The sequence below is a fragment of the Haliaeetus albicilla genome, chromosome 20 (genome assembly GCF_947461875.1).
Source record: "Haliaeetus albicilla chromosome 20, bHalAlb1.1, whole genome shotgun sequence".
Lineage (NCBI taxonomy): Eukaryota > Metazoa > Chordata > Aves > Accipitriformes > Accipitridae > Haliaeetus > Haliaeetus albicilla.
Window position 1 is genome coordinate 3,572,089 of NC_091502.1, and position 20,528 is coordinate 3,592,616.

The 20,528-nt window shown below is 39.5% G+C and overlaps 1 protein-coding gene across 8 annotated transcripts in view; it reads right to left on the minus strand.

The window, feature by feature from the left end:
• Positions 1-737: 737 nt before the first annotated feature.
• The window catches only part of FRY (FRY microtubule binding protein), a 253,298-nt gene continuing 233,507 nt past the window's right edge, over positions 738-20,528 (minus strand). For 6 of the 8 annotated variants that reach the window (XM_069808041.1, XM_069808037.1, XM_069808043.1 and 3 more), the window contains 7 exons: positions 16,887-17,036; positions 15,911-16,009; positions 15,357-15,440; positions 9,124-9,141; positions 6,158-6,268; positions 2,775-2,968; positions 738-2,188 (listed from right to left, as the gene is read on the minus strand). In XM_069808041.1, the coding sequence (XP_069664142.1) occupies positions 1,930-2,188; positions 2,775-2,968; positions 6,158-6,268; positions 9,124-9,141; positions 15,357-15,440; positions 15,911-16,009; positions 16,887-17,036 (915 nt within the window). In that variant the 3' untranslated portion in view covers positions 738-1,929. The remainder of the gene's footprint in view (positions 2,189-2,774; positions 2,969-6,157; positions 6,269-9,123; positions 9,142-15,356; positions 15,441-15,910; positions 16,010-16,886; positions 17,037-20,528) is intronic. The other 2 variants (XM_069808038.1, XM_069808044.1) reach the window with 1 other exon arrangement.

The window sequence follows — 20,528 nt, forward strand, 5'->3', positions numbered from 1 at the left end:
ATTTTGCCAAGTGAGAGCATTTCTCAGCTTTCACCAATCACTAAAATTTTTGCAGACCACCCCAATTACAGTTCTGAATAGCTTTCAAAAGTGAAACACATAACTGAAATTTGAAGACTTTTCTAACCATTATGGATTATTTTACTCAGAAAAATAGCTGTATCATTTGCCTTGCATCTATTTTGTCCTGCAACTACAACTGTGCTGCTGAGCTCTGTGGACTGCAAAATCAGAAAACCTGTAAAAGAAGTCAATTTCACCCCTTTTATGCATCAATACAAGTATTTTTCAAGATCCATGTAAAATTGTGCAAGCACTCTGAAAACGAAAAGGGGGTGAAGGGGAGAGGGCTTTACTGGATTCTCAGAGCTGAGGCTGATACAGCAGACTGGACAGCTTTTCTTTTACTTTTAGCATGACAAAAAACCCCACCAGAACCCAACGCTGGAACAAATAGGACCATTACTGATGTTTTTAACAGAAACAAACCTTCACCTGCATTTTGGATGTTTTTTCAGTTATGAAACTGTTTTAGTCCACGTACTCCTTCTGGTTAAGTTGTAACTACAGATTGACCAAAAAACTCCTTACGTTTCTCACTGTTTTCTTTCAGTGTAATGAGCAGTTTCACCATAAACGATGAACAAGGTGTCTTTGGGGGCTGCTGATCATGGATACCATCTGCAACAGTATAGATTCGGACAAGAACACAATCTTCACAATAGGCACATACTGTGTTGTGATTATATATGACTTTTATATTTTAGTTAAATGGATGTACTGATCCAAGTATCAACCCAAGTTACGTCACAAAAACGGTAAGTGTATTTACAGAGTGAATAAGTTACATAGTTGTCAGAATAAAAGTGTCTCAGATGTGCAACAGATTTACATGCATACATTTAACACTGGACAGCAGTTAAATGTAAGAAAAAAACGATACATGTATGACTTTTATATATACATTACAAATAAAATAAGACATCTCTTTAAAGAAACTTAAAATGAGAACTTGCATTTCACGTTAATATTTTTACTTTTTATACTCAAAATTTGTATTAAATAAAAATATGCATGCATAACAGTTCAAAAGATTTGACTCTGTGATGGGACTTTCTCCTACAAAATGGCAAGTTAAATTAGATCGACCATCCTTTAATAGTATAAATATATTCATAAAAGCAACCCTCTAGTAAAAAGCAGCCAAGGTCCTTTAAAAAAAAAAAAAAAAGAAAATCTACCAAGACCATTCATGATGCTTGGGGGGCCTAAGAACAGACCTCTGTGATATGATCCAGTACCTTCAGAGACAGTAGCCTAGTAACATTAGGAAATGTACTTCATAGCAGCTCGTTGTTTTAAGATACAGTAATCATATTCAAATTACAGTGTACATTAAACTGTAGTCCATTTACAATTTGTTTCATATACACAGGCTCTCAGCTTTTGACCAACAAGTTTGCGAGATTCTGTGGCCAGCTTCATTCTGCCCATCTTTCACTCAACCAAATAAGAGAAAAAGGAAAAAATGTACAAGTTTTTTTTTTTAACAAAAAATACTATTTCGTGAAGGAAACATTGCACTTTTGCCAACCTAAAATTAATTTGCTATAAAGGAAGTATTGTTCAGTGTAGTAGGCTTTGGTATGCAATGGAAGTCACTTCTTCAGTAGTGAGTTGCAGTTGCTCAGTGAAATGCTAAACTGATTTTTGTGCAACAAAGGATGTTGTCCCGGATGCTCTATGCTACCTTTGTCCTTACAGTATTGCTACACGTTTGAAGTTCAGCCCATATCTTTTTAGAAGAAATCCTAAACGTAACAAGAGTGAGTACAGTTTGACCAAACCTTTGTAAGGCTGAGAAGACATTGAGCCACCTCACTCCAACAGGGCAGCACTCCCAGCTTGAAAGAGGACACAAGAGTCCTGTCAGAGACTTGTGCCAGAAATGCTGGAGTCTGGAAGAAAAGTATTGATGACCCGGTAACTCTGAGCTCTGCGAATCATGTCGCGGATCTCTATATTCAGTTCCATTAATTTGGTACAGATTTCAGTCAGGCTCTGGTTGGAGCCCACCAGTGCATAGGTGCCCGTCTGACCCAAGGTTTGGTGCCGGAAGTAAATGTTCAGTAGTGTCTGGACTTCATCGTCAGAGCTACTTCCAAAGATATCATTGGGCCACAAAATCCTGCAATCAAACAGGAAAAGAATGTGCGTATCATTATGGGTTTATTAGCACAGACGGAAACTAGGTGACAGAGATCGCTAAAAGGAGAACTGACTCGCACACGCTTATAAGCCGAAAGCAACTCGCTGTTTTACGCTACTCATTTGTTACTCAGACTCTGGTACCAGGCACTGAAATCACATAAAAGCGCAATTCCTATTATCTAAAAAAAAAAGCTTAAGAAAACTCATTCAAATAAGTGAAAGTGAAGCTGGGCTGAATGTTAGCTGATGCCAGTGACATACACCTGTAAGGAATTAGCTCTGTAGAAAGATTCTTAAGAGCCTCACAGAAGTACTTTCGATCTACACGATGTCATTAAACATCTTAATTGTTGCAAGCGTACATGTTTGTATTGCTGATTTGATATTGTTACTTGTGGAACACAGTGCAAAAGTTAATAATATCAACGCCCCCACATAACTTGTTGAAACATATTAATTATGCTGGCTCAGCACATTACATTTAGTATAAAGATAGGAAGATAATAAACACATATGTTTCTCATAACATGAAAGTCTAATGTGAGCCATGTAGCAAAACTTGCCTGCATTCTCTTATTTGTCGGACGGCTTTAACAAGTTCATTGTTCTTCAAACACTCCAGCATGGACTGAATAGCTGCTTCTGTAGAATTGAATGTGGGCTCAGATTCTGTCGTCAGAGGCTCAGCTGCGATTGCAGCAGTAGCATCCTTAAGATTTTTCTTCAACTCGCTCAGTTCTCTTGACATATTTAACAGCTGTTCCAAGGAGAAAGATGAGAGACGGGCATTTTCATTCTCCATAGGCACCAAAGGGAGTAGGTATTTCAAGTCTGTTCTTACTACTGCTTTGGATGTACACATTACGAAAAAGACCCCATTTTAACACAAGGACACTTCTTGATCTCTGTGCTCTGTACAATATAGGGAAAACACAAACTACAGATTTTTAAGCTTTGTGCTTCCTGTAACCTATGCTGTATTTTTGGCTTGCTAAAATGCAAGAGCACATCTAAACAATCTTTTATTTTTCACCCCTGCTACTTTTTCATATCATAGTGGAAAAGTTTAAGAAATCATGATTAAGAAATCAGGATCTGATATGATTAACAGATGGACAGGAATTGTATAACCCTTTGTCAGGCTGAAAAGTTAATATGGCACAAGACTCATAAATAATTTGTGAGTGAAGAGTTCATTTCTCAAGATCTACCTTTTCATGCTCATACATGCTAAAAATAACCACCATCACATGAACTAATCAATGGAACTTCCTTTAAATAATAGCTTATGGCTCCAGCAAAATCTGCGAATTTCATGGTGAAACAGCTGTTCCTCATATTATTGTTCCCCAGTTTCATAGGCTGCGTTATTCATAACAAAATCGTAACTGTGAAATACAGTTACAGAAATCAAATATCTTCTAAGGAACACAAAATATTTCTAAAATTTAGACTATTCTGAGAGTAGATGCCTACTGTCCTGTCTTCTCTTAAAAGTGAACAGCCCAGTCACATTATGAGCCAGCCTTCAGAACAGTTCCTTAAGATACAGGAAGTATTCCAAGTCTTTGTACTACTACAGCACATCTGATAAAACAAACTGTTTCCATTTATAGAGAATCTCTGAACTACTAGAATCTGTCATAAAATAGATTTTTTAGCTTCAAATTTTGTTTTACAGCTACAAGCAAAGTACAATAACTTCTTCCCCTCAATAGTTTAAAATATAAAATGATGATCATTCAACTTAAAGTGATCACCTCAAAGATATTTCAAAGTATTACACATTTTATGCAGTTGCTGAAAATAAACTTGACTAAAGTTGTATTGGTTTTGTGTGGCAAGGTTTTGGTAGCGGGGGGTGGGGGGGGTTACAGGGGTGGCTCCTGTAAGAAGCTGCTGGAAGCTTCCCCTGTGTTCGAGAGAGAGCGAGCCTATACCAGCCGGCTCTAAGACGGACCCGCTGCCGGCCAAGGCCGAGCCAATCAGCGACAGTGGTAACGCCTCTGTGATAACATTTTTAAGAAGGAAAAAAAGTTCGGAGAGTGAGAACAGCTGCCGGAGAGAGGAGTGAGAACATGTAAGAGAAACAAGCCTGCGGACACCAAGGTCAGTGAAGAAGGATGGGGAGGAGATGCTCCAGGCGCCGGAGCGAAGATTCCCCTGCAGCCCGTGGGGAAGACCACGATGAGGCAGGCTGTCCCCCTGCAGCCCAGGGAGGTCCACAATGGAGCAGATCTCCACCTGCAGCCCGGGGAGGACCCCACGCCGGAGCAGGTGGGTTCCCGAAGGAGGCTGTGACCCTGTGGGAACCCTGCGCTGGAGCAGGCTCCTGGCAGGACCTGCTGATCTATGGAGAGAGGAGCCCACGGAGCAGGTTTTCTGGCAGGACTTGTAACCCCGTGGGGGACCCACGCTGGAGCAGTGCACTCCTGAAGGACTGCACACCGTGGAAGGGACCCACGCTGGAGCAGTTCGTGAAGAACTGCAGCCCGTGGGAATGGCCCACGTTGCAGAAGTTCGTGGAGGACTGTCTCCCGTGGGTGGGACCCCACGCTGGAGCAGGGGAAGAGTGTGGTGAGCCCTCCCCCTTGAGGAGGTGAAGCGGCAGAAAATAACGTGTGATGACCGTAAACCCCATCCCTGTCCCCCCTGTGCCGCTGGGGGGCTTGGTGGAGAAATCCGGGAGTGAAGTTCTGCCCGGGAAGAAGGGAGGGGTGGAGGGAAGGTGTTCTGAGATTTCGTTTTATTTCTCATTACCTTACTCTGGTTGATTTGTAATAAATTGAGTTAATTTTCCCAAACTGAGTCTGTTTTGCCCATGATGGTAATTAGTGAATGATCTCTCCTGTCCTTATCTCGACCCACGAGCCCTTTGTTATATTTTTCTCTCCCCTGTCCAGCTGAGGATGGGGGAGTGATAGAACGGCTTTGGTGGGCACCTGGCGTCCAGCCAGGGTCAACCCATCACAGTCTTGTGACTGTGACATTGTGAAGTAAGATACATAGATATATCTAAAAACAAAAGGCCGTTGGGGCCAAAAGCGATAGTGTACTGTGTAAAAAATATCTAAAGAAGAAAGCTTGTAAAACTCACAGAATTAAAAAGACTTATGACATTAAGGTATCTAGTTAATTATATTTTTAAAACAGATTTAATACTCTTTGGAAACATTAAACTGATTTTGATTTGTTTATCCAGAGAACAAGATCAGGCAGTACACTTGCAGCCCAAATATAAAGTAGTTCTACACCACGCACCTTTGCTTGCTCAGGTATGAGAGGATGCAAAAACATTTAATAGCTGTTTGTCAAAAACTGCTGCTGACATTTCCAGTCTAATGCACATGCAAAGGAGACAGTTTATATGGCTGGAAATCACAATGCAGTATTCCAGCAAAAAACTTAATTTTGCATCCACAATTAGATCAATTTACCAAATTATTTTGTTACTGTCATGCTAACAAGTGCTCCTGGTCTAAGTGTCTCCACAAAGTTCAGATAAATTCAGTCATGATCCAGGAAAAGGATGTTTTCTGTATGTGTGAAGAAGGCTCATTTTCCCTAAAAATTAAGGCCTCAATTAAAGTAAAAATAAAAGTAAATCACTTGCAGATGTTCACACAGTGTGAGCCCTCCCTATGTGTAAAGTGTGTGAGTGAGGTTAAGATTTCATATATCATTCTAGTTTGTTACCACTTACTGAAATGACTTCTGAAGACTGAATGTATAAAAGATCCCAGTCTCTGAAAGTACAGGCAATTACAAAAAATCCAGCATCTCGACTACATTTTAATGCAGATGCTGGTGTATTGAAGGGTTTTGTCTGCAGACTTATATTCAGGGTGAAATAGTGTAATCTTTGGTGTAAGCTCTTAGAAAGAAAAATAAGAACATGAAAGTAAAGCGGTATTTTCAGTGTAAGGCCTTGTAGTTTGTTACATACCTCTGGCATGGAACTGACTTCATGCACTTGTCCGATAAGTTTACAGTAGGACTGAAAAAGCAACAGCAGCTGGAAGTGCAGTTTATATAATCGCTGACACAGTTCCAATTGCTAGAGAGAAGGATTTGTAGGAGAAGAAATAATTAATAAGATCATAAGTTGCGATTCAATAACTAATAAAACGCATTGAGATAGTTCCGTTCTCAAAAAACATGATTTTACTTAAGTATGATCATATACTATTTCAGAAAACAAGTAATGTTGTTTCTTCTGCAGGTAAGTCATATATGACATTGAAAATCAAAATTATGATGGCTAGCTCTCACATAGCACCCATCAGCATCAATCTCAAAGCAGTTTATATAGGTTAGCTTTACTGTCTCCAGTTTGCAGCTGGAAAGCAGAGGCAGAATATGGGGGAAATGACTTTGCTGCATAGAATATAAAACTCTAAAAAACTTCAGAAATGGCCAAAGACCTCTTCTAAGACGATGGAAATCCAAGAGAGAAGCAATGAAGTAGTTGTCCAACAGGGTCAAAGCTCCTGCCTGCTTCTCTGAGGGGAGAGGAAGAGAGGCAATAAATCCAGCCAGGAGCAGGAAGAAATGCCAGCTCTTCAACTTAAACCCCAGCTCAGGGATTTTCCACCACCTTAAAGAAACCATACAACAGATGGATGGAGTTTAATGTGTAAGAGGACATCTGGCTTCTGCAATTTATTCTCCCAGATTAAGTAGGTACTATTCTATGAATATTAAGTTGTTTCTTCCAGTGTAATGCGCAGCACCACACAAAAGGTGTCAGACACATTGAAGTAACGTGCAATGGGCACGTCTGCCGGAGGAGTCAAGTTAATATGCTTATGGTCCTGGTATCCGCAGTTCCACAGCTGGATCATGGTGCGGAAGGGAGGAGTACTTAATCTTTGGCAAATTAGGGAAGCAGTGAAAAATCTGTGAGTACAAGTCAGGAGGCCTCCCGACCCTTTGGCAGGAAAGCCTTACAGACTTCAAACCAGATTTGATTTGTCTTCTCTTACAGACCCAGTGACCAAGGGTGGGCTCAGGGATCTTTCCAATTTGCTTGGAGGAACTAGAGCAGAGTTTCATGCCAAACATGGCAGAAAAGAAGAAGCTATTAATGTCTTTGTGCTTTCCTTAAAGCACTTCATACATGCTTAGCTACCAGCATGTACTTCAGCTAGTTGCTGAATTGGAGTTTCTGCAAATGCCAGCACAAATACTAATAAAAAGTACTTTGAAAACATCATAAATGTTAATTGGACTGAAGTGTTTATTTGCATATGGTTCAATATTTAAGTGCCAGGGTTTTTATTAATAAGCCAAAATTAGAACCATATACTTAGCGTTCCAGCTCCCAAAATTTCTGTACCAGCCAGAGAAGGTTTGAGGTCAAGAGAGAGAGGTTCTTTGGCAAATTTCAGCTTTGTTCGTCAGGGAGGGGTGGACACCACCTATGAACAGTCAGCCAAGGGCACTGCCAAAACGAGGTAGAGCTAGTCTCCTTCGGAAGGAGGTTTACGGAGGAGAGCGGGAGCAGGAGGGGAGTGCCAAGCCAGCGGGTGTCAACCTGGTCCTGCTGAAGGCCAGGGAGACGGGGCTGCTCCCACCTCAGCGTTGGTCTGCAACGGTCAGCACTGTGGGTTTGCCCGCCCTGAGCTCTGCGCCATTACGGATAAACCGTTTCTGGTACCCCGGTCCGTACGTTTAACGTTTGTTGCCGGAAGGGAGGAATCCCACCAGACCTGATCGGACAGCAAAGACCCGCGGCAGCTAGAAGCGAGGCCCAGCAGATCTGTGGTGGGGAAAAAAGGGGGGGGAATGGATGTGCGACACGCTAGGACAGAACCTATCTGTGGCCGAGAAAATGAAGAGTTAGGGCGTGAGGGATGCTGCCTGTTAAATAAACCTGCCCAGAGGCCATTCTCTGTAAGCGAGGCCACGGAGCACCGCCAAGCTTGCATCCCTGCGGCTAACCGTTCTCCTCCCAAAATAAAGAGCGACTGTTTAGATACAACCTCCTGGAAACGGCTCTGGCTTCTGTCTTCTCTCGAACGTGCTCGGGCATGTCAGGGGCTGGCTGGCACCCAGCCGGGGAAGGTGCGGACCGCTCAGCCCTAACGCCAGCCCGGGAACACGGGCTTGCTCCCCGGTCCTCTTTAATTCACCGGCAGGGACTCGGCCTGAGGTTCTCCAGCAGGCACCAAACTCACCCTGTTCAAATTTTGGAGAACTGGCAACACTACATAGCAGTTAAACACACCTATACTTGAAGTTGTCAGGGAGTTAAAAACTAATTGAAAACCAGGACAGAGCATAACATAATTAAAAAAAAAAGTCTCATGACAGCTCGGCATGTAATACATGATTTTTTTTAGTCCTTGGAGAACAATAATTCGGTTTCACCCTTCTGGCTGCTAACCTGAATGAAGGCCAACTAAGGTCAAACTGAAGACTCAAGTTTGACTCACTCAGTATTTAGTTACCATATCAACCAACTCGATTTTTGTTATTCCTAAATAAGTATTAGAAACCAATAGTGGTGAAACTATTCATCAACGTATAAACAAAACCGATTTGAAACATAACCGTCAACTATAAATTGTAGGTTTTCATTAGGACAAGTTGAAAATTATAAATTTTAAAACAACAGCAAATTTTATCTTCCACTCCAGCACATTATAACCCTTCACAGGCTTGATTTTTAAAATTTTATGTAAATGACCATTTAAAACAGCACATGAACGTGTCAGAATTCTGGCACAGTATTTTTAGATTTCACAAAACACACCTTAGTAAATTATTTTAGTCACAGCATGTAGGACCACATATTCTACAGGAAAATTATAACGAAAAAGGAAAACATGCTTAGAAGTAAAACAGTAAAATTGGGGTGTATTAGTCCATCTACAGATGGACAAAGAATATGAAAGAACTTCAACTTACTGCAAGAGATTCCATTTGCTACACAGCAAGCATGGCACAGGAGAAAAGGAAAGGAAAGAAAGTATAGTGTCAGTGTAATGCATGCAATAGGAAGCACAGCCCATCTTTAATAGCATAACTTGTCAGCAGTATTAGCAATGCTTGCCTCAACCTGATAACTGGTTGGAAATATCACGTACAACATGCACAGCATTCTTAATAAAATCAAGCTTTAATTCTAATGGTAAATTACAGTCTAAATATCCTCAGTTAGATCTTCAGATTTATTAGTTTTGATTTATCCCACTCAGTAGCTCAGGAACTTACAGTGAAATTGTGTTAGAAAACTCTTGAAGTAACACTTTTCTTTAAAATTGCTTTCTCTGTTATTAAAAAGGGCTCATATTGCAAAGTACTCAAAAAATTAGGCAGGGTTTTCAAGTGATGAACAGAACTGAACTTTGTTATTTACAAATACTTTGTTATTTATAAATACTTCTATTTTTGGATATAATAGATCTAATGAAATTTCCAGGATTAGCTTTGTGACTGCCAGATTTATTACTTGGCACATTGCAATGGAAACATTTCACATATAACTTTTAAGTTATGACTATCATAAGAAAAAAGAAATTAATGGAAAATGCCAGTTTGGTTTCACTACATGGCAATGCCACAAGTTCAGACAGCTTTGTATTCCTTCCTCTCACCAGTAATGATTCACTGATTCCTAATTCTGGAGCTATTAAAATGTCAGTGTAAGTCCTGTTGCAATAGTAATAAAAATTCTAGTTGACCTCCATTAGCATTTCAAAGATTATGGAACTAACTTCTCTCCTCAAAAAAAAGTGTTCCTCTTTTCTTTGCCAAGAACTAACATTTGCACTCTGTGCACTTCTAATGCAGCTTTCCTTATTTTATGTATATTAGATTCTCAAGACATTTTAGATGAGCAGAGTTGTCGTAAATGCTGTAATTAACAAACACAGTGCATCTGCCCAGTTACAGCCTGATGTCAGTGCATATGCACAAGTGTTAATAAACATCTGGAATTCTTATCAAAATTATTTACCTTACCATCAATACAAAGGCAGCAAACGCAGAAATGTGAAATAATGCTAACTTGATATAGCCCAACAAAGTATTTCAGTCTGGCTTCTTTCCATGGGCCTTACTATTAAAAAATGTATGAAAAGTATTATCCCAAATCCTGCAGTACTCTTTCATATAGCTATGACAAACTAAGCTTTAAGCTCCTGTGATGTTTAATTTTATGCCTTTAACATTGCTTGAACAGTTTTTTTCTTCTATTTAGTACTCTTGAACAAAACCCTTGATATCTTGGCTTCCATTCAGTTCATGTAAATTAAGCTTTGTAAAGCTAAATTCAAGATAAGAAGAGGACAAGAGCAGACAGATCACTGCGCTCTAATAAATTCACAGGTATGCTGGCTTGTGTTTTTCAAATCTTGTTTGTCTCTGTCTTAAGCTCCTCTGAAGTTTAGCATGCCACCAAGTTTCATTTGGACTTTCAAAAATATTGGAATCCACATATAATTTCTAATTTGCCATGGAATTTACTTTAAAGAAAGGGGGGGGAAGCAGCAAATAAGTGAATTCCATGGTCTTTTTTTCCAGAAAAAGCTGTCTTCTCTGTACTGCTTCCAAAACCAGGGCAAGCCAAAAAAAAGGAGTGGGGAAAGGGTTTCACAGTACATGAAAAACCCTTTCAGTCTTCACTGAAAGAAAATATACTGGATACAGAATCTCCCTAAACTACTGATGCTCAACTCAATACTGCTCTACAATTTCATGATTGTAGCTTATCTTCCTCTCTCTTTCAGCATAAAATGAAATATTCCTTGGAAGTTGAAAAGACATTAATTATTGGACTAAGTGACATTTCTTTTAGTCCTCAGCAGCAAGGGCTCAGGGGGAGTGATCCTAGCCTTCACTCTTCTTCTCAATTTCTAGTTTAATTCCTATAGTAAGGGAAGTGTTGTTTTAGATTAGTTGATAGACACTACACAATTAGTGGGTTTGGCAGCTGAAAATACCAAATGTTTAGAGTATTTGGATCACTTGCACAGTCCTTTATGCAGCTAGTAAATGCTACACATAAGAAGAACACACCCCCTAGAAGCAATACTTTGATTTAGTTTTTTACTGAGACAGAGAATTACTGTTCTGTACTATTAGCAGATCAGGAAGATAGCAAAAGTAGTAATCTGTAGATCACAGGCCTTCTTGCTTTTTTCAAGGAATCATTTTTACATACTGAAAAGAGATGAAAGTTACACAATTATTTCTTAAGACATAAACGCTTTGATGGCAACACAGTCTTTAGTCATTTATTGGCACAGGAGAGTCCCACAATAACAAAGTAACTGCTGTGTGCAAGGGTTTTTAATTGCAAGTGCATTTTATTAAGGTATTCTATGTGACTTGACATTCCAGCAGACAAAAGCTTTTCCCACAATCTAGGAAGTGGGTATACATACATACAGATTTGTGTGTGTGTGTGTATATATATATCAGAGAGAAAAAGAGAGACAGAGCATATGCTGTGCATTCTTAAATATGCACTGGACTTGAAGGATAGTAGAAACTATTCTGTCTGGAGAAATCTAAACCACAGCTGTGTTCCTCCTTTAGAAAAGCTGCCTACCCAGGCCAATTTTACCTCATTGTCAACCCATGGATCTGTCAAACAGCATTCAGATAATTGATTATTAAGAATTTCTAACTTAACAATGAGACTCACTGTGCCCTTGAGCTTTACTGTAACTCAGCTCAACTACAGATGACTATGGCCCCAAGAGGTACACCTCCAGTCTTAGTGGTGGCCTAGAGTAATTGAACCTTTAGCCACAGGGAAACCCATAGAAACAGGTACATTCTGAATTTTGGGGGCAAATTTTTATGGGGTGCAGCATGTTTTAAATATCCATTAACAGTTTGAGTTTGCAAAGCCCACGTCCATTAGCTTGTGGTGAGCTTTGGGATGAGGAAGGTTTAAGGTAGGTGCGTCCTGACTGTGGAGTATCTCATGAGGAGATAGACACTTATCTGAATTAGCAGTGCTAACTGACAAGAAAAATAGGATCTTCCATGTATGTCTTTTCCAGAAAAAACCAACTACCAAACAAAACCGGTCTTTGACTAGATCAGGCATTGGAACAGGCTGCCCAGGAAGTGGTTGAGTCACCATCCCTGGAGGTATTCAAAAAGCGTGTAGACAAGGCACTTCAGGACATGGTTTAGTGAGCATGGCTGATGGTTGGACTCGATGATCTTAAAGGTCTTTTCCAACCTGAAGGATTCTATGATTCTAAAAAAATCCCCTTTCAGTAAAGCTGAAGAACATACTGATAGCTGTACTCATCTAAGACTGTTACACCTGGACGGACAGCACAATAGTATGTGTGTTACCTTTTGTCTATAAATTGACTCCTACGTCCTTGAGACTCTGTTGGCCAACGTAGCATCAAAGCTTACAAATCACAGACATACCCAAATCATGTCATCTGTTGCAAGAATAAGGGGGGGAAAGGCATTCTGGGACATGAAGCTTTTACCCAGTTCAGAAAAGTTGCTAGCTCTAGTAGCTGACCTGGACAACTTCTATTTCAAGCTTCGTTAATGTCAGAATAAGCAATTTTTGCCTTTGCCCATTTTCAGTAACAATAACAATGGTCAACAAATCATGTGCAATTATTTTGAAATAAGATCTGATTAAAGAAACTGGTGCCAAATGAGTTACCAGCATCAGCAGGCATTTGTGATGCAACTGCTTGCGCTAACGCTGAATTTGGTCCTTATGTCTGTCTTGTCTGTAGAGGGGACTATTTTCACCTCAAGCTTTTTAGCAAGTGGGGAGTTCTGAGAATCTAAGATTTCTGCCTTCTGTAGAGCAACATGTTGCTTTTTCTTCCTTACAATAATTTCTGCTCCTTTTACAGAAGTAGCCTGTTTTTGTGCTTAGCTAAGCAATTTTTTTTTATGCCAGAAGTTTTCAGCAGGATTTCAGGCCCTAGTCTAATCCTCAATGAGTTTAAGAGTTCAGGCAGGTTCCCTTGTGACTACCACTATAGGATAGATTTTTTTTCCCTACAATTACTAGATTCTTTAGCCTTTTAGGTTGAGGGAGAAGAGGAGAAAAATGTTAAGAAGACAAATACTTGCCACTCTAGGAGTAGTTTTTCCTTGTCCCTTACTAATCACATTTCCTCAGTTTCCCTGGACTCTTCCTCCCATTACAATTTTGTTGAATAAACAGAACGTTCCTTTGGGAAAAGCTGCTTCAATTGACAGGTGAATGAGAAGGGGAAGAAATACGCCTGTTGATCAAAGACCTACCATCCTGTCAACTTCCAAGGAATAATGCATTTTGGGATGAAGGAACAATGCTGGGGAGAGACCAGGGATTCCTGCAGGAGCGAGAAACCCTTCTTTTCAGTCTGTTTAATAAGCAGTAAGAATACTAACCCCCGCTTCACAAAACACACATTTAATTCTGAGACAGAGAACACCTAATTAAAAAAACCCGCAGAAGTGGAACACGACATTATTAACTTTTAGATGCATTTAGGCCAGCTATATGAGCTTACATCACAGTTTGTTCCTTATCCTCAGCATTCTCTCTCCTCTACTTTTTTAAAAAAGAAACAATGCAGATTATCAGCAAGATGTGTGATCCTCCATCCCATTCTATGGGTTTTCAAAAGAGGGATGAAGAGGATAAGCTAAGCTGTATACAGTAAGACATGTAACACTACCGTCTGAAGTCTCTGTTCAGGGGGTTGTGCATCAGTGGGAAGAGAAAGCCCATGCACGTTCCAATAGTTACACCTCCCTACGTATACGTAAGCTCCCTCTCCTGATGTACTTGTAGGAGAGGTAGTAGCATGTGTTCCAGGCCTCTCTTTTTTAGATTTGAGAATAGCTCACTTGCAACTTCTCTGTACACCATTACAATTACAGAAGAGAGACAGTATCTTATTTAAATGCATCGGAAGGTGTCTGTAACTTTTGCTGGTACCGATGCCAGGTGGGGGAAGATTGAACAGTTTTCCCACTGCTTGTGATTGCAGCCAGAGGATTTATTAGCAAATTAGATTTGCTAATAAGGTCAAGGAAGCCAAAATGCAGGGGTGGCAAGGATTTGGGATTCTTGGGAAATGGCATAAAAAAATAAAAATCAAGAGTGTTCAAAGAGAGGAACACAAATACATGGAAGTGAGAAAGAGAGGTTAAGATAAAAACAGAAGAAAATAAAGTGAATTGGGGGAGAAGACAAACAAACCAACATATGAATAAAACAAGGTATTTGAAAAAAATGTTTACAATAGGCAACTGTGTGTTCTGAAAATGTCAGCATTATCTTTTATAAGTTAAATTACACGGAAAGAGGAGATGTCACTTTTTTCCACATGCTGTTGCTGCTTCCTGACTTTGGCTAATTCTCCCCGGCCTCCTCTTTTTCCCATCCTTCCATTCTTTTTCCTCCAAAATGAAAAAAAAAACCCCAACAAAAAACCCACAAAAAAAGATTTCTCAACTTGTTCTACACCACTAAGATACCAGCTGTTTCCTATAGTAGTATTACAAATAACAGGAATGCCTGCTGATGGTGCTGATTTCTGAAAAGATTGATTTATTAACTGGAATCAACACACTAAATATATATATTTATGTATATATATATGCATATAAGCGTGTAAAACTTCTGTTCAAAAGTGATAAAGAGACATTTTGCCTTAGGTATAAATACTCATCTACAGCATAAATTATTTCACTGGCCATTTTACAGTCATTATTTCATAACTACTATTCTAAGCGTATTTCAACCAGGCAAGCCTCGCTGCTGGGCAGACCAAGCCTGTAACAGCCGTAGATAAAATGGGTGTAGTGTGGAAGCACAGTACACCAGGAGTGACTTTCAGAGACACAGCGCTGTGGGAAACTGCTGCAGCAACATCTTTCTAAAAGGGAGAGCACACACAACCCGGGCAGGGTTAGCTCTGCTTCCTTGTCTACACTAGGAAGGCAGAAGGATTGCTTCTGAATACTTCCCCTTTCCTGCGGCCAGGACTGACGCAACAATACCTTTGAGCCTTAGGTGTGAAAACTGGATTACGTCCAAGCCCAGCAGACAGACAAGGAGGAGGCACAGCAGGTTCTTGTGGGTCCGAGAACAAGATATATCACACCTGTCACTTTACAGGAGAGAAATAATACTGCTCATTCATTACCTTTTCTTCTGAGTCCCCTGGCTGGCAGGTAATAACTCCATCTCGTGAGCCCCCAGCAAACGTTGCTTTGCAGTTTGCAAGCCACTGTTTTCAGAAAGAAATGAAAAGAAGATATGAATAAGCGCTATAGTTTGAAGAAAGGTAAGCAGTATTTTAGTGTCACAGCACAGCATGTAAACAAATAAAAATCTGCAGTTGCACTTTTTATGCACACAGACTGTGACAATTTGCTTTGATTGTAATTTTAAAAGTGTAGTCTTGATTTCCATTAGTATTTGAATTGCATAAACCAAGAAAATTAATTAATTACTGAATAGGATAAAGGACAGATAAGGAATATTAAAGATGCCAATGTTTCTAAAATTAAGGGATACAATAGCTATTTTTTTAGTTCTGGTTCATATGTTCAGGAAGAAACATTTAATGAATCCAGTACCTGAAACATGTTTTTCTACTAAACATTAGTTTAAACAGAACTGAGTGTATCTGCAGTCTCCTGACATAGACATGTATATACACGTACAAAACCAAGAACATAACATAATCTAGCATACCGAGAGCGTTGCTTCTTTCCTGTTGTTGTATGTGTCCAGGTACTCCTGCAGTTCTAAAACACTGAACTTCAGCTTTTCAAGAAGGCCACAAGAGAGCAGCTGGAGAAATGAAATCAAAATATCTAGTAAATGTCACTATAAAAGAACAAAAATATTAGCAGAGTAGAAAGTATAGTAAAGATCTTGCAAAAGAATACTTAGATTTACAGATACTAATAGTGAAAAATATTTATATTTATGCAAAAATACAGACAGACTACTGTACTGCAAACTCAACAGCAAAAGTTGCACCTGTGATAATGTGGAATTGAAATTGTGTTCTAACAGCTTTGCAGAGGACTTCCCTAAAATAAAATATCGCACAAAGCTTAATTAGTTAATCTCCACAGCTCTCTGATGACGTAAGGTACAGCTCTTCCACAGTCACAGCAGTAGGCCCAAGATTACATTTTGCAAGTTCCTACCTCCACACTTCTGTCTGAGGCCACACTGTCCTGATGCTGTTCGATAAACATGGGCCAGAATGAAAACAATGGGAAGGGCTATCTCATTCATTCCCTAATACATATTTTTATCATCCAGCTCACATCACAGTTGACTCAAATGAAACCACTAAACATGTTACCATCTTTCATGCTGAACTATGTAAAAAATAGCTTCTCCCTTTCCAGTTATGGAGCCAACTGGCTCTGGTAGGCACCGGTTTTATATTGGTTTTTGGCACACAGGCTTAACACATCATAACTATTCTAAAATTCTATGATTCTGTGATTCTATATTGCCCATCTGCCGTTACTTGCCTAATAAAATAATATGGAAAATTAATGGAAATATGGTTAAGAACAGCAGATAAAAATTAGAGATAGGAGGTGAGTACCTTTTTGACATATCTGTTCAGGAGTTGCTCAAAAGTGAAACAGCCAGTAAAGTAACACATTGCAATGCAGCACACACCTTTTGAAAGGAATATACTCACTGTTTCTGCATCTACAAAAAGGGTGGGACATTCCGAACATGATGTTAGCATCTGAGAAGACCTCACAAACTTGGAGCCTATTCCTCGCAGGTTGTCTCCCAAGTAACTAGCTGCATCACAGGTTAGGAAGCAGAATCTTTTCTGAATATTCTGGAAAGCAAAATACAGTTTATTACATTCTTTACTCAAGTACAAGCTTCCTTCCTTTGCAAACGAACGCCAGGCTTTTTTTCCTTCACACAATAACACATGTAAAACAGACCATCTCCCTGTGGAGAACTGAACGTCTGCTCAAGGATACTGAATAATAGTTATGCTGGAGATGGTGTACAGCTGGGCAGCTGTGAACCTAACTACAGAATTCATAATAATCTACTACCGAAATACATTCTTTCTTGTAAAGACAATTCAATCTTTATAAAGTCTTTTACCTGCAGGTAGCTTTTTTCCTTGGCTGTTCAGAGTTAACAGAGTTGATCAGCACATTACTTTTTCTGCCCATTCCGGGCATTGTTTTGTTAGTATTCCATGTCAAGTGGCTAATCAGATAATATAATGGACATCCTAATGCCAAACAGCAGCATGGAGATTTCAGAAAAAACCTTTTGTTTTCCCCTGTGGGAAAAACTTTCTTACTAAAACTTTTCTGCTGCTTGGGAGGACTCCAGAAATACTGCATGGCATCCGGGAATTATTCTTCTCAAAGATTTTTTGTGTTTTGAGTCCTAGACCAGTCTAGTCTTCAGAAACATTCTAGTGCTGCTACTTTCTTTTCAGTGAATAATATATAAAGTGAATAATAAATAAAAATAATATATTAGTCTTGCAGGAACTGAAATAATGATATTGATCAATACACAGCAGGTTTCACTGCCAAAATATATCTCACTAAGGCCAGCTGCTCAGCAGGTGGGAGTAACATGAAAATATTTTTAAAAATAAAAGTATGCAACATTTTTATATGATTCATTCCACGTTACCATAGGCATTCCTCTGAGGAATGTAGGTTAGGACCTGTATTACCATAAGCATGCCTCACTGGAGAGGCAAATACCAGTCTGGATGCCAGAGATATAAATAGCCTGTTACTGCTCCTACACTGGAGCGCTGAAGTTAAGCACCTAGAATCAGGTGAGCTGAATTCAGACTATATTGATAATGGAAGCTGTTGGATTGAATGACCTTTCAAGAAAAGCTACATAAGCCCTCACATTGTAGGTAGAGTATACACTATCAATAATTTATAAAATGGTTAAAGAGAAACTTCCTCTACAGACCAATTTCATAACTGCTTATTTGTGAATCTCTCTCTAAAGCATCTGAACTGGCCATCTGAACACAGTCAAGCTCGGATAGACTGATACTTGTCTTACTCTATGTTTCTACCATCTTACTTCAACACAGAAACAAAAAGTGCTACACATGTCACTCAGCACATGGTTCAGATTCTCTGCTGCACTGACTCTGTAGTAGAGGCAAGGGGCTCTTACTTATCACCAAACCAGGTAAATGATTATTTTTATGAGCAACTAGCAGAATCATCTGAATCATAAGGCTTGGTGACAGTTGGAGATTTACTACTATGATGGCTTCTGAAAAGAAAGATTCAGTCCAAGTTTCAGTGAAACTTGCTGACAACTCTTCCGCCAAAGGAAAGAGATCTAGATTTGATCCTAACCAACAGAAAAGAACTAGCTGAGAATATAAAAGTGGAAGGAAATCTAGAAGAACAGATTATGGAACAGAATCCAAGAGCTGTTGGTTGAAATGGACTTCTGGAGAACATCTGATCCAGCCTTCAACTCAAAGTGGGACTACTGTCAACACTAGATCAGGTCAGCTACGGTTTTATCTAGTTGAGTCTTGAAAGCTCTAAGGTCAGAGCTTCCTCAGGCTCTCTGAGTAACCTGTTTAGGTGCTGCAGTGCCCTCCTAGGCAAGAGTAATTTAGTTTATGAATATGATGTAGTGAAGGAGACAGATTACAGAAATAATACAACCGACTACAATGCATTCAGAATTTGCAGGAAGGAGCCCATTAGAAATAACTTCATGGGGAAAGGAGATAATGAGAGGTAGCCATTCCTTTAGGAAAAAAAAAAAGACGGCAGAAGCACATTCTATACCACTGAAAGACAGAAAATATATTAAGACATACATCTGGCTGCATCACAAATATTTCACTCAGGCAAATACTCATGCAAAAAAGAAGAACAGAAACTGAAACTGTGTTAAATTACTAACTTCGGTGCTAAAAATAGCATGGTGATGTAGGCACAACGATCAGAGAGGGAGATGCCAAATAAACTAGTAAGAGAAAGAGAGAATGTCAAGAAGTAAACTAGAAATAATTAAGAGGAAGGCCAAGGAATCACAATGGAGACAAATAGCTACTAACAGATGCTACTGAAAAGACTGATGTGTTTAATGCCTTCTTTTGCCCTATTCCTCTCAGAAAGGGCACCTGTGTACAGGTAACAATGAGACATCTACAAAAACTCGGGCGAGAACAGATCTTGCTAGTAAGGGCTTGGATATTTTTACATCTTTGCAGAATAGGGAAATTCATGCTATGATAGTTATAATACTGGCTAAGAGGTCTAGGAGCCAAGTAACTTTGACAACTCACAGAACACAGGGTGTTGTAAAAAACTTGAGGAAAGTGCTTATCTCAAAAAAACCCCAAGAGCAAAAGAATTAAACACAAAGTTCAGGAAATGGGGGAACATGTAAGACATGAATAATAGGCAGTATAGATTTGGTCAGAACAAATCATATCAAACTATTTAATTTTCAGGAAAGGTTAAAATTTTCTATTAGGAGGAGAAGCAATTGATATGTTATATATTAATTCATTTACTATCTTAGAAGTAAGGCAGAGAAACCTGGTCTAGAGGTAACTAGGTGTGCAAAACCAAATTCAGAAGTTAATTAGCTGACTGTCCAAGTGGAAAGATGAATTGAGGAGGATTCCACTGGGGGCTGTCTCAGGCACTAACCAAGTCATTAATGAAAATACTGATCAATGGAATATGCAACACGATTATTAAATGCACGGAAGATTGAGCTGCAGGGGCTGCAAACTCCTTGGAAGCCAGGATTAGAATTCAGGCTGATCTTGATAAACTGGAGAAGTGGTGCAGGGAAAAGAAAGAAGGACAAAGTAGTAGGATAAAACAATCCTCAGAGCACATTCAGGATGGAGAATAACCAGGAAGGCAAAATTTTGTAGAAGAAGATCTGTATACTACATTGGGTTACAAGTGGAAAATGATTAACTGCATTCTACTGTACAGAGAGCAGAGAGAAGTTTTAAAACAGGAATACCTTCTATGAAACAGGTAATTCTCTTACAGTTGGTGCTGTTAAGAACTTAGGCTGAAATACAGAACCTGCTCTTGCTTTTCAAGTAATACACAGACTAACTGAAAAGAGCCCATAGCAACAGTGCGAAGTTTAGAAAATGTGACTTATGGGGAAGGTTGAAAGAACTGAGGTTAAGTAAGAGAAGTTTGGTGTAGGTGAAGTCATGGTAATGGTCTTCAAATATAAACAGCAACTGCGAAGAAGAGAAGAAGTACCACTGTGTATAGAGCAAGAAGCCACGGGCATAAAAAACAGAGAAGTTTTCAAGCGATAAGGA